Source organism: Callithrix jacchus, chromosome 5, assembly GCF_049354715.1.
Source record: "Callithrix jacchus isolate 240 chromosome 5, calJac240_pri, whole genome shotgun sequence".
NCBI lineage: Eukaryota > Metazoa > Chordata > Mammalia > Primates > Cebidae > Callithrix > Callithrix jacchus.
Window position 1 is genome coordinate 95,767,053 of NC_133506.1, and position 13,663 is coordinate 95,780,715.

At 36.7% G+C, this 13,663-nt stretch overlaps 1 protein-coding gene across 19 annotated transcripts in view; it reads right to left on the minus strand.

Annotated features, from left to right (window-relative positions):
- The window catches only part of BCAS3 (BCAS3 microtubule associated cell migration factor), a 754,554-nt gene that overhangs the window by 347,998 nt on the left and 392,893 nt on the right, over nt 1–13,663 (minus strand). For all 19 annotated transcript variants that reach the window (XM_078373699.1, XM_078373700.1, XM_078373696.1 and 16 more), the window contains 3 exons: nt 11,626–11,750; nt 8,276–8,441; nt 6,065–6,165 (listed from right to left, as the gene is read on the minus strand). In XM_078373699.1, coding sequence (XP_078229825.1) covers nt 6,065–6,165; nt 8,276–8,441; nt 11,626–11,750 — 392 coding nt within the window. The remainder of the gene's footprint in view (nt 1–6,064; nt 6,166–8,275; nt 8,442–11,625; nt 11,751–13,663) is intronic.

Consider the following 13,663-nt stretch of genomic DNA (forward strand, 5'->3'; position numbering starts at 1 on the left):
CTGGCTGGAATTTACTGATATGTTATATGATTCAGCTTCATTTTTGGCAAAGAAGTACCCTGAAATATAATGCCTATGTTAGAAGGCAATATAGTATGTAATTTTTATTTTATAGGGAGTAAATAAAGTGCTAACACAGATATCACTAATGTCCTCTGCTGTCATCTTTTTATAAACTATGCCCAACATTCCGTTGACCAAGACAAAACATCTTTTGCATTATATATTCTTGACTGTTACCTTTACTGAGTTAAATAGAAAGATTAGATTACCATCTATATATTTAGTTCACATATATAAGTTAATCTACAAAACTGCTGAAATTTCAGACTTTTAAAAAACTTATTAAAAATACCAATTTCATATGGTTCCACCTAACAACAGAGAAATCATCTGCGCCTCTACAGAGGTCTCTGTACAGAGCACTGCACTATGATCTAATTTATAATAAACCAAAATTCCTCAATTTGGGGTATCAATTTGTGATACAGCAAAATTCCTCAATAAAAGTAAAAACTGATTAATTCTGGTCATTCCACTCAATTAATATAGGTAGGAAATGTTACTACAATTTAAGAATACAGAATTTTGAGATTTCACGTACTTGATGTTAAGGTTACATAAGAGGTGTTTAGTGTTTGGGGCTGATTCCCCTTTCCTTCTACTACAAGCCACCCTTTTTGCCACATATACAGAACTTTGTTTTTGCCACATACACAGAACTTTGTTTATCAACTAGCAGTGTATTTATTATGATTACCGGGCTGGAAGAGGAGTGGAGATTCCCTGCTAAACATCCTGCTCGCCTGCTCTCTTATCGCTGAGACAAAGTCTCTTTCCCATTTCCATTTAAATCATTCTTTGTCTACTATTATTATAATTCCTGGAGTTTGTACGGGTCTGCTTCATTTGATCCGCAGATCCAAATACCAAAAAAAAAAAAAAAAAAAAAAAATGCTTGCAACATTTGTGAAGTGTGTATTAGAGTGCTACTAAAAAGTTATACAGTTAGCCTTCCATATCCCTGGTTCCACATCTATTGGTTCAACCAACCACAGGTTGAAAATATTCCATCAAAGAAAAAGATGGTTGTGTCTGTACTGAACATATGTACAATTTTTTCTTGTCATCATTCCCAAACAATACAGTATAACAACTATTTATGTAGCACTTACACTGTATTAGGTATTATAAGTAATCTAAAGATAACTTAAAGCAAACAGGAGGATGTCTGTGGGTCACATGCAAATAATACATCATCAGGGACTTGAGCATCTATGGATTTTGGTATCTGAGGGAGGTTCTGGAACCAATTTCCCATGACGCCAAGAAATCACTATATTTGAAAATAACATTTATTAAAGTCTTCAAGTTGGGAAATATGAGGTAATTTCCAACATGGCTAAGGAAAACCAAAAACTTTCTGGCACCAGGTAGGATACACTTGTGTTTTAAGAGGTGTAGTATCTTTCCAAATGGCTTGAGTAAGGGAAATTTGGGAGAAAGTGAGAGAGTAGAGCCTTAATAGCTCTACCTTGCAGAAAGGGTGCAACAGATGGGTAGGTAAAGGTATTCTCTTAAAAGTGGCACCAGTATTGCATATATATATATATATATATTTTTTTTTTTGAGATGAAATCTCACTCACTCTGTTACCCAGGCGGGTGTGCAGTAGGGTCACCTTGGCTCACTGAACCTCTGTCTTCCAGGTTCAAGTGATTCTCCTGCCTCAGCCTCCTCAGTAGCTGGAATCACAGGTGTATACCACCAAACCTGGCTAATTTTTGTATTTTTAGTAGAGACAGGGTTTCGTCAGGTTGGCCAGGCTGCTCTTGAACTCCTGGCCTCAAAAAATCCACCCGCCTTGGCCTCGCAAAGTACTGGGATTACAGCCGTGAGCCACCACACCTAGCCTAGTGTTGCTTTTATCAATTGTATTTCAAGCCTTTACTCCTCTGACCCAAATGTCCATGTTTTGCATATTTAATTGCTACCAGCATGCCCAGCATTCTCAATCAGATATGTTATTCTTTATGTAAAAAAACTTGACTTATTATTATTATTATTATTTAAGACAGAGTTTCGCTCTGTTGCTCACGCTGGAGTGCAGTGATGTGATCTCGGCTCACTGTAACCTCCTCCTCCAGGGTTCAAGAGATCCTCTTGCCTCAGCCTCCTGAGTAGCTGGGATTACAGGCACATGCCACAGGCCCAGCTAATTTTTGCATTTTTAGTAGAGACAAGGTTTCACCATATTGGTCAGGCTGGTCTCAAACTCCTGACCTTGTGATCCACCCACCTGGACCTCCCAAAATGCTGGAATTACAGATGTGAGCCACCACGCCCAGCCAAAAACTTGACGTTAAAATCAAGTCCATCTGTATTTTCACTCTCACTGTAAAGAAGTACTATGATGACTATCTAAGATACTTTTTTTATCTGACACTACGATCAGAATCACATAGACAGAATAGATATTCCTTTCTTTTTTACTTAAGAGACAGGATCTTGCTCTGTCACCCAGGCTAGAGTGCAGTGGTGTTATCACAGCTCACAGAAACCTCAAATTCCTGGGCTCAAGTGATCCTCCTACGTCAGCCTGCTGAGCAACTGGAACTACAGGTGCATATCATCATGCTCAGCTAATTTTTAAATTTTTTTGATAGAGACAGGGTCTCTCTATGTTGCCCAGGATGGTCTTGAACTTCTGGCCTCAAACAATTCTCCCACCTTGGCCTCCCAAAGTACCGGGATTACAGGCATGAGCCACCATGCCTGGGCCAGGCATTCCATTGTTAATGCTGAATACAAAAAGGGTTTTATAAATTGTACTAAAAGTCCCAGAAGTCTATCATTTGAAAATATATTCTTCTGAGATAAGAAACAAAAGCTTATAATAACACTTAAATGTATAAACTATTTTACAGTTTTAAAAAGGACTTTATGATGATCACGTCACTGATCATCATAACATCTGTATAAGAGCAAGTATAATAACTGACATCTACATTTATCAAGTTATTGCTGGATTTAGAACTAGAACCCAGGTCCTTTCAACTTTATCCCAATTATTAGTCCCTCTGGAACTCAAAAGGTCTAAAATGGAATGCATTATACAATAAGTCCTCATTTAACATCATTGATAACATCATGCAAACTGACTTTAAGTAAAATGAAGTATTACAAAACCAATTTTACCATTGGCTAATTGATGTAAACAAGAGTTAAGGTCCTATGGCATACTGTGTTCTGGTAAAAAAAAAAATCAGTAAACTTCTGAATAAAGACCACAGATGCTTTTATATTAAACATCAAAATAAATGTGAGCTATATATACATTTAATAAAGATTAATCAAAACAATACAAGTATTTACTCATTTTGTAGTGAATCACTGAGTAGTGGAGCTTGAAGTGCTGGTTAGTTAAATCAAGGAATAAATGTTTGCAAAGTGAAAATTTTAATATTGTTGTGCATTTGTGTGATTTACCATATATTTTAAGAATTTTTATTTTACAATAACTTGTATTCACCCATTCAGAGTTATGGGTGGACAGATCGCATATCCTGGAAGCTCAGGGTACAAGGCAGGACCCAACCCTAGACAGGACACCATCTGACTGCAGGGGACTCTCACATACGCATGCCCATACTCACTCAGCCTGAGACACAATTTAGCCATGCCAATCAACCTAACATGCATACCTTTGGTATCAAGGAGAAAACCTGTGCACTCACTCAAAACCCATGAAGACATGGGGAAAACGTGAAAACTCCAGAACAGGCAATGGCCCCAGGCAGGAGTGATTATTTTTTCTAATCAGCTTTATAAAGAATTGACGTTAAACAAAATGACATTATTCAAGAATCTGCTGATTCTACATTAGAAACCACAGAATAATTAGTGACTACTTAGTTTCAAATTGTCTTTTTTTTGAGATAGAGTTTCACTTTGTCGCCCAGGCTGGGAGTGCAGGGGCACCATCTTGGCTCACTGCAAGCTTCACCTCCCAGGTTCAAGCAACTCTCGTGCCTCAGCCTCCTGAGTAGCTGGGACTACAGGTGCACGCCACCACACTGGGCTGATTTTTTGTGTGTGTGCGAGGTTTCACCATGTTGCCCAGGCTGGTCTCTGACTCCTGAGCTCAGGCAATCTGCCTGCCTCAACCTCCCAAAGTGCTAGGATTATAGGCATGAGCCACGGTGCCCAACCTCTAATTCTTTTCTATGCCAACTCTTCAACATCTCACAGGTCTGTTCTGTCTGCTCTATAATACAGCATTGATTTAAGGGTCTCATCTTGCTCTAGGATCACCTAGCTTCCATTCCCTTCCTCTGAACTTCCTGCTGCAATGCTGCGAGAATGATCTTTCTAAAATGCAATTCTGATGGTGTCATTCCTATGCTTGAAAACATGTGATGGCTTACTACTGCCAACCGTGGTGGTTCTTAAATTATGCACCTGGGGATTTCTGTCATTCTGAGAATTAGAAAAGGTGTTTAGGGCAGCTAAAATCAACCATAGTATAATGTCAATAAGGTCCATCACTGGAATAAAAAACAATTAAGAGACAGATAGAGCTATATCTTTTCCCCAATATTTTTTGTAAATATTTCAGACTTGTTATTGTATATCTATTAAACAGACTTAATAGGTATCAAAATAACAAAACAAAACCCAATATTAATTCCGAAAGAGTCAACTATGCTTAATTCAACAGTTAGTTTTGCTCCTTGAGAAGTAATGAAAAATATACTCATGATTCTTATTTCATATCATATTCACATCATGTATTTTTCCAGTTCATATGACAGTTAAATATATGCTTAAAAAATCTAGAAACTAACAACTTCTATATGCACTGCTTCTGGAATCAATCTGAAAACCACTGACATATTATCCTTCAGTGATGCCTTAGGCAATACACGTCACTGCTCCCACAGTTCAATTTATAACCCTCCACTGATACACCTACCCCATTTTATTTTACTTTTTTATTAAACATCTGTCTTCTGAATTAGTGAATTCATTGAGGACAGAAGCGATATACTAATCACATTTAAATCACAGCTGCCTCACACATAGTAGGCACTCAAAAAAATGAATTAGAAGAAGAGAGAGTTCAACAACTATATAAGAGAGCAAGACAGTCAACCATTGATTACAGTTATGGAGTTTCACAACTTGAAAGCAAAGTCTATAAAATATTTGTTTCCAGTACAATATATAACACATTATAAAGATAAAAATAAAATCATTTGACAACGATTTTAATTCATGCTTTCTAATACACCGGGCAAGAAAATACGTTAAATACAACAAAGCTCCATTAAAAACATGTCAATGTTGATTTTTAAGAATTTTCTTTAAAACATGAAATGCTCAGAGCCATCAAATTAAATTAAGGATTCAGTCTACTCAACAAAACTGAATTAGAGTTGTAAACAATTTTTAATTCTATAAACACAAACAGGATAATAAATATTAAATTGCTTTTAAATGCTTTCCATATAAAAAGGCCATATCTAGGTCAATGAACTTGGTTCAGTCTCTACAAATGTTAATGCTTAAACATAAAAGTAAGCAAACAAACAAATAGAGTTGGAATCTTTACCTCATTACTGCAAGTAAAATTTGACCAAAAGAAAAGCCTGCTGGCATAATTTTCACAGTTGCACTTTTCACCGTGCTAAGTTTGGCTTTTTAAAATTTTCATATTAGAAACAGATTCCAAGCTTTATGAAACTTTTTATTATATCCTAGTATTTTCACGTAGTTGCTTTTGTGTTTGTTTTAATTTTTGAGCCCTCCAGATATTACCTATCAACTTAACTATTATATTACAGGAATATATTTCATAGGTACAGAGTATAAGCAGTCAGAGATATAATGTATACTAAAGCTTATGGCTTATACTCATATTAAATATCTTATTTGCCTCAGACTAATTATTGAAGGCCTATGGCCTACGGACCAGTGGTAATGTTTGCTTTAAAAGCTAGCATTTTAAGATTGAAATCTGAATAGACCATACGAAAGGAAAAAAAAAATCTGTACTACTTACAGCCAGCAAGCAGGAACTGATAATACTGTACTGCATCTGCAGCGAGGAGCAGAGGGTGGTTTGCGTTAAATGGTGGCTGCAATTCATTCCATTGAGGGGTTCTAAGGAAACAGCAGAAGAATATTAATATTTAAGCTTAATAGATGGGAGGTAAATCACCAAGACTGTCATCACTGATGAACAATGACTTAAACTCACACTATTTTTGTGATCATTAAAGTAAACTTGTAATCATTAAAATGAATGTGCTGAAACCTGAAACACAAAGCCATCTGCTATGAAAAAACAAAAAGGTGGCCGTCTTTCATACAAACAACATGTAGTCAATATGAGCTTAACATCAGAAGACCCTCCAACAAGATAGGCAAGACATTCAGAAGATTAAACGGGTATAAAATTCAAATGTTATAACTAAGTAGTTCTAATTTATGTAATTTCTGACCTCTCTATTCTTAAAATATGTGTATATTTTAAAATAAAATGAAGTAGGTAAAATGGTTAATAAAACACAGCTGTGTAAATGGATAACTTATTATAGATCAAATTAGCATCCGAGTTCTGAAATAAGTCACTATTTCAATAATGATGGTGCAGTAATGTTAATTAGATCTGCCCACTCCTAAATAAGCTTGATAAATCAGATATTGATCAGGTCAATCCAGCATAGTAAAATAGTTGTAAAGAATGCTGGAGCCTCCAAAAATCAATATAAGAATACTTTAAAATGTCAAAAGGACAGGAATCATTTTCATATCCATTTTTGTCTGTTTCCTTCCATACATGTCAGGAACAATTTTTTCTCTCCTGGATGATGAACTATATTAAAGAAGTTTTATTCCAGGTTTCATTTTTTCCTTTTGGTTATAGCTTATAAAGATTCTAATCATTACGTACTTTTGATATGGACTCTGATTCTTAATGAACATTCCTACAAGACCTAACCATTGTATCTCAGAGAATCACTTTCAGAGAAACTTTCAAATCTATCTATATTAGTTTCTATTCCCCTTAATGGCTATCTCAATGTTACTCTCTATTTTCAATGAGCATGAGATTGCAAATAGTGGAAGTACAAGTATGAGAAAATTTAACATAAAAGTGCAAGGAGAAAGAAGTTCAAACGGAGGTATTCTCCAAGGTGCATTCAGAAGACAATTAAAAAATATGTCCCCACAAAAATCTGTACATGAATGTTCACAGCAACATTATTTAATAATAGTGTAAAAAGTAGAAATATCCATCAAGTAATAAATGGATAAACAAAAGGCAGTATAACCATATAATGGAGTATTATTTAGCCACAAAAAGGAATAAAGTTCTGATATATGCTACAACATGGATAGATCTTGAAAATAAGCTAAGTGAAAAAGCCAGACACAAAAGGTCACCTATGGTATGATTCCACTTATATGAAATAATCAGAGTAGGAAAATCCATAGAGAAAGTAAACTGGCAGCTGCCTAGGTATGAAGGGTTGGAGAAAAATAAGGAGTGACTGCTAATGGGTATGAAGTTTCTTTTTAGGGTGATAAGAATTGATTGCAGTGATAAGTGCATAACTTTGTGAAAAGTTACTTTTAATAGGTTAATTTTATTGTATATAAATTACGTCAAATGAAAAAGTAATGAAGGGCTAGATGCTCAGGCCTATAATCCCAGCACTTTGGGAGGCAGAGGAGAGTTGATCACCTGAGGTCAGGAGTTCGAGTCCAGCCTTGCCAACATGGTGAAACCCCATCTCTACTAAAAATTAGCCAGGTGTGATAGTGGGCACCTGTGGTCCCAGCAACTCAGGAGGCTGAGGCAGAAGAATCACTTGAACCCAGGAGGTGGAGACTGCAGTGAGCCGAGATTGGACCGCTGCACTCCAGCCTGAATGACAGAGTAAGACTCTGTCTCAAAAAAAAAAAAAAAGTAATGATATATAGTTTGTTTTGCTAGATGAAAGTGAGATTTAAAAATTACATACTGTATGATTCCATTTATATAAAATTCTAGAAACTGTAAACTAATCTGTAGAGACAAAGAGGGGCAAAAGAAGGAGAGATTACAAAGGGCCACAAATAAACATTTGGGAATGATGAATATGTTTGCCATGTTTTGGTGATGATTTCGCAGCTGTATGCATGTTAAAACTTATCAAATTAGACACTTTTAATCTTATATACTTTAACGAAACTGTTAAAAAAAAAAAAAGAAAGGAGGTACTACCTAACCAGAGTCCAGCTGGCTCGAGGTGATGTCATCATTTCCAGTGGAGTGTCATCACTAATCTTGGGGGCAGTGCTGAGGGGTCGGGGCTCCATCATGTGCTCCACTAAGGTGCCATAGCAACTGATAATGTACAGGGACTCAACTACAACTTGTTTGGACTGATCTACAAACAGAGAAACAGAACCCGATGTGTCATGATGGCATAAAAGGAGCACAGAATAATTTTTACAAGTTAATGACCTTAACAGTTCCCTCTTGAGGCTGCTCAGAGAAAATGAAAAGACAGAAATTTTTTATTTTTTCTAATTTTTCTTTTTGAGATGGAGTTTCACTCTTGTTGCCCAGGCTGGAGTACAGTGACACGATCTCGACTCACTGCAACCTCTGCCTCCCAGGTTCAAGTGATTCTCCCCCATCAGCCTCCTGAGTAGCTGGGATTATAGGCACCTGCTACCATGCCCAGCTAATTTTAGTATTTTTAGTAGAGATGGGGTTTTGACATATTGGTCAGGCTGGGCTCAAACTCCTCACTTCATGTGATCCACCCACCTTGGCCTCCCAAAATGCTGGGATTACAGACATGAACCACTGCACCCAGCCAAAAGGAATTTTTCCATATGGTGCTTGTTCCTTGCCTAAAGGTTGCCTCATATAAGTACATGCTAGACATTTTCACATATGAAAATATCTATAATATCAGACTATTTTAATCTTAAGCAATTTATTTTAAGAATGATAGGACTCTGCCCCAAATCCTAATATAGTAAAATATTTTATAGATTTTGTATTTGTTTACAATGTAATTTGTCCCACATTATGAAAAATGAATGATATCAGGGAATGGACTAACTGAAAAGGAATAACGTATGGACTAAGATTTAGTTACCCTGAATGTACCAAATGACTCATATGAAAGGTTATTTGTATGCCTAAATCAGCCTAATGTCTCATCTATTTTTTCTCAGAAAATTTAAATTTAGAACTTAAATTTCTGAATCAAAATAAACAAAAAACATATGGTGTATCAATGGAGGTTCATCAGTTCAAACACACGTACCAGGGTGGGGGATACTGATAAGAGGCTTTGCATGTATGGGTACAGAAGGTATATATGGAAAATCTCTGTACCTTCTGCTCATTTGGCTGTGAACCTAAAGCTCCTTTAGAAAATAAAGTCTGTTCAACACACATACGCATACATGCATGTGCATCCCCTTCCCCCAAGTCCTCTTCTTTCTCTCCATGGGATCACTGGCCCCTGTGGTAAATGAAGATCAGCCATACTTTGAGAAGTCAGGTGCTGAATGTGGATCTAATCAACTGACTTTATAAGGAATACACATGTACTCACTACCAAAACAGGTTTAATTCTCTCTCTCAGGTTTTACAGTAAACCTAGGAGCATATAAAATCACTCATGAATGCTGGGTGGGTCACCTTATCTCTATGTCAGGGGAATCAATTACAGCTGATTTGAGAAAATGGCTAATGATCAGCCAGTGGGACATAAAGGAGTAGCAAGTTAAAAAGGTAATTAGAACAGAAGGGAGAAGCATTTGAAATCGAGCTTCACAGAAGGTTTTAACTAGTAACAAAAAGTCCTTTCGATAGCATCATTAAACCTAAGGAGGTAACAAAAAAAATAAAGATGGGATAAGGAAATGGAAGGCTTGCATACTTAACAGTATCCTCTCCCACTTAGGTAAGGAACCTGCTGTGCCTGAGATCCTATTACCAAGGAAAGGGTCACTGAAAGGCGATAACAAGAGAAAGGGCTCATGTCTGACTGCCAGTGTTAGCATAAAGGAGAGCCATTTTGCCAAGAACAATACAGCCTGTGGAACTCACCAGAGAAGTGCCCTAGTAACAACCCAGTTTGTGACCTAGTTTAAAAATACTGAAATATTAAGGGGAAAATCATAACATTCAAAATGATATAGTTGGTTTATGAATGTAGGCATTCTCTTCTAAACATAAGCAATAAGGAATCACATGCTACAAAGTATTAATCCTATAAACATTTTAGGTATGGACCCTGGTGATCAAAGCAGGGATTAAAAACATAATAACTACAGTAGTCCCTCCTTAGGTGTGTGTTCATTTACCCATGGTCAACTGCGGTCCAAAAATATTAAATGGAAAATTCCAGAAATAAACAATTCATTAACTTCAAAGGGCACACTGAGTAGTGTGATGAAATCTCTCATTGTCCCACTCGTCCTGCATGGGACATGAATCATCCTTTGTCCAGCATATCCACACTGTATACGCTACCAGCTGATTAGTCCAATAGTAGCTGTCTTGGTTATTAGACTGAAAAGCATCGTACCATATAGGGCTCCAAACCATCCGAGGTTTCAGGCATCCACTGGGGATGTTGGATGTATCCTCCACAGATAAGGAGGGACTACTGTATATTAATTCAAAGGAGCAATAGTAACCACAAAAGCTGAGCCTTATTTCTCAGTGGCAGGCTGTTCCTTTCTTCTTTTTCTTAATCATGTTCTTAAAACATGGCAGAGGACTGGGCATGGTAGCTCATGCCTGTGATCCCAGCACTTTGGGAGGCTGAGGCAGGCGGATCACAAGGTCAGGAGTTTGAAACCAGCCTGACCAACATAGTAAAACCCCATCTCTACTAAAATTACAAAAAATTAGCTGGGCATGGTGGCAGGTGCCTGTAATTCCAGCTACATGGGAGGTTGAAGCAGGAGAATCACTTGAACCTTGGAGGTGGAGGTTGCAGTGAGCTGAGATTGTGCCACTGCACTACAGCCTGGGCAACAAGAGTGAAACTCTGTCTCAAAAACAAAACAAAGCAAAACAACAACAACAAAAAAACATGGCAGAGAGTTTTTTTTTTTTAATGTTAAGATTTTTAACACTAGAAAATCTCGTTTCAAACTCTGATTCTATTGCCTAACTAACTAGTGCTTTTAGCTAAGATATTTAAACTTGCTGGTCTCAAGTTATTCATCTCTAAAACAGGGACAATGAGGCTTTTCCTCTCCATACTGCATAGACAAGGATGTGAAACTATCTTGTAAAAATGTAAAAGGTATAAAATGGGTATAGAATTGACAGCATTGAGATCACCTGTAGATTATCACCAACAAAACAAAACACAATCACTCAGTGGGCAATTCATTTAACGTTCATACTGAGAGGATAGTTTTTCTTTTTGACTAGGCTTGAGTAATTAGTTGAGGAGTGACAGACTAATTATATTTAAAAAAATGGTTTCCAGACTACTGGGTACAAGATTATTCTAGGGGAACTGCTAGCAATTTCCCTCAAGAAGCAAAAACTACAAATAGAACATTTATTTTTTCAGCCAAAATACATACCTTTGTCTCTTTTCAGACCTGCATTATTTGCAAACCATGACCTGGATGTTCCGAAGACAGCAGCCACACAAAATTCTCCGCCCATCGATTTGCTGGGTGAAATTTGTGGAGGAGGTTTAACTTTGCTTAAAAAAATAAAATAACAGTAAAAAATAATTATCATGATGAAATGACAGTCTGTTAGGTAATGACAGATTTTCCTTTAAATTCTACCCCATTCAAGTCCTCCAATATGAACATGCATTTTGCCTTAAGCAATAAATGATGATGTGAGACCATATCCTGGAGTAAAAGTCAAATTAGTTCAAAGTTCCAGAGTTTTGTAAAGAGAGCACCATTTATAAGACCAATAAAAATCAACTCTTTTTTGAAGTATGTGCTGGCAAAATCCAAGTCAGTTCTTTTCAGATGGATAACTTTTCTCTAGAAATTTCAAAGTGAAGCAATAGTACCAGCATAAACATCTCATAATAATAAAATGGTTTAGCACGTCATTTTTATATATATTAGGTTGGTGCAAAAGTAATTGCTGTTTTTGCCACTACTCTTAATAGCAAAAAAACAGCAATTACTTTTGCACCAATTTCTAAGATGTGGGATTAACAGTACAAATGAATGGAGACGGTATGGATCAAAATGAGGTGACATAGAACGAAGGCTTGAAAACGCTTTCTCAGCCACAATGCTATGGAGAGGTAGACAGCGTTAAGGGGAGCATAGCTAATCGTCTAATGCAATAATATTCACTGGTGTTCTATCTGTTGTCTTTTTCTTCTTAAATTTGTGAAAATGATGTGTCTATTTTTGTTCAGTGAAAAAGACCAAGATGGAGTTACATATCAATAGCCTCTCAAACCTAAATTTTTTCTGTTGCTCATATGTCTGAGGGTACATTTAGTAACTTCCATTACTTCCTGTCACTGCCATTAAAAAGAAGTTGCTCTCCTCTGTTTTCCACAAATAAGTTTTTATACTTGGCTTTTAATATCACAGCTTCTTTTGGCCTCACAGCTTCTTTTCAATCCTGTATTTCTGTTCTCTTTTGGTTTATCAAGAGCTTCCAAAAGCAATTTTGCCAACCACCTTTGATAAATTACTTTCTCTAATTCATATAGTAGCCTCATCATGCACTGGTCAAGATCACAGCCCAGGTAGGAAACAGTAAAAACTAGAGCTCCGATGTTCCCCTCTGCTAAGTCAGTCTCCAATGTCAAACATTATTTCTACCTTATTTTGCTCAATTTTTCTTATCCCTTCATCTTTTAATAAAGTATGGTGGGATGGAAAGAGATAGTTTTGGAGTCAGGAAGAAACATGTAGTTGAATCCCAGTGCTGTCGCCTCTTAGCTGTGTGACTTTTAGTTAAGTTATTTAACCTCTCAGAGCTCAGACTACTCATGTGTAAAATAGAAATAGTAATGACTACTTCATAGGATTATTTTAATGATTATATTGTCTCAAAGCGCTGTCCCCAGCTCATATAGTACTACCTGAGAAATTCTTAGGAGTGCAAGCAAATATTCATAGGCCCCATCCCAGATCTACTAAATCAGAAACTCTGGGAATGGAGCCCAACAATCTGTGTTTTGAACCAAATCCTCCAGATGATTCTGATGCATGCTCAAATCTGAGAACCACCATATTAGACAAAGCAGGTAAAGTTCCCATGGCAGTACTTTCCCATATCAAAGTACTCAGCAAATACTAACTCTTCTATATGACCCTCAGCCCTAACCTAATCTTCAAAAAATTCAGACTTTGCTTTGGTAATCTCAGTTTCCCAGTTTCTAGGACACTTTTAATAGTCTCTCAGACATCTTATTTCCTGAGGTTTGTCTTAACATCTTCCTTTAAGGAAAGCTACATCTGGATCAGAGGCAACTCTGATTGGTCCCTTTGGTCTCCCTCTTTGAACAAAATCCATGGTAATGCCTATTACTACATATGAAAAAAACCTCTTCTACCATTAACATTTCTTAAAACACTTCTCATGATTCCCACAACAAAAAACTTCCATGCCTAAAATGTCAACCAGTCA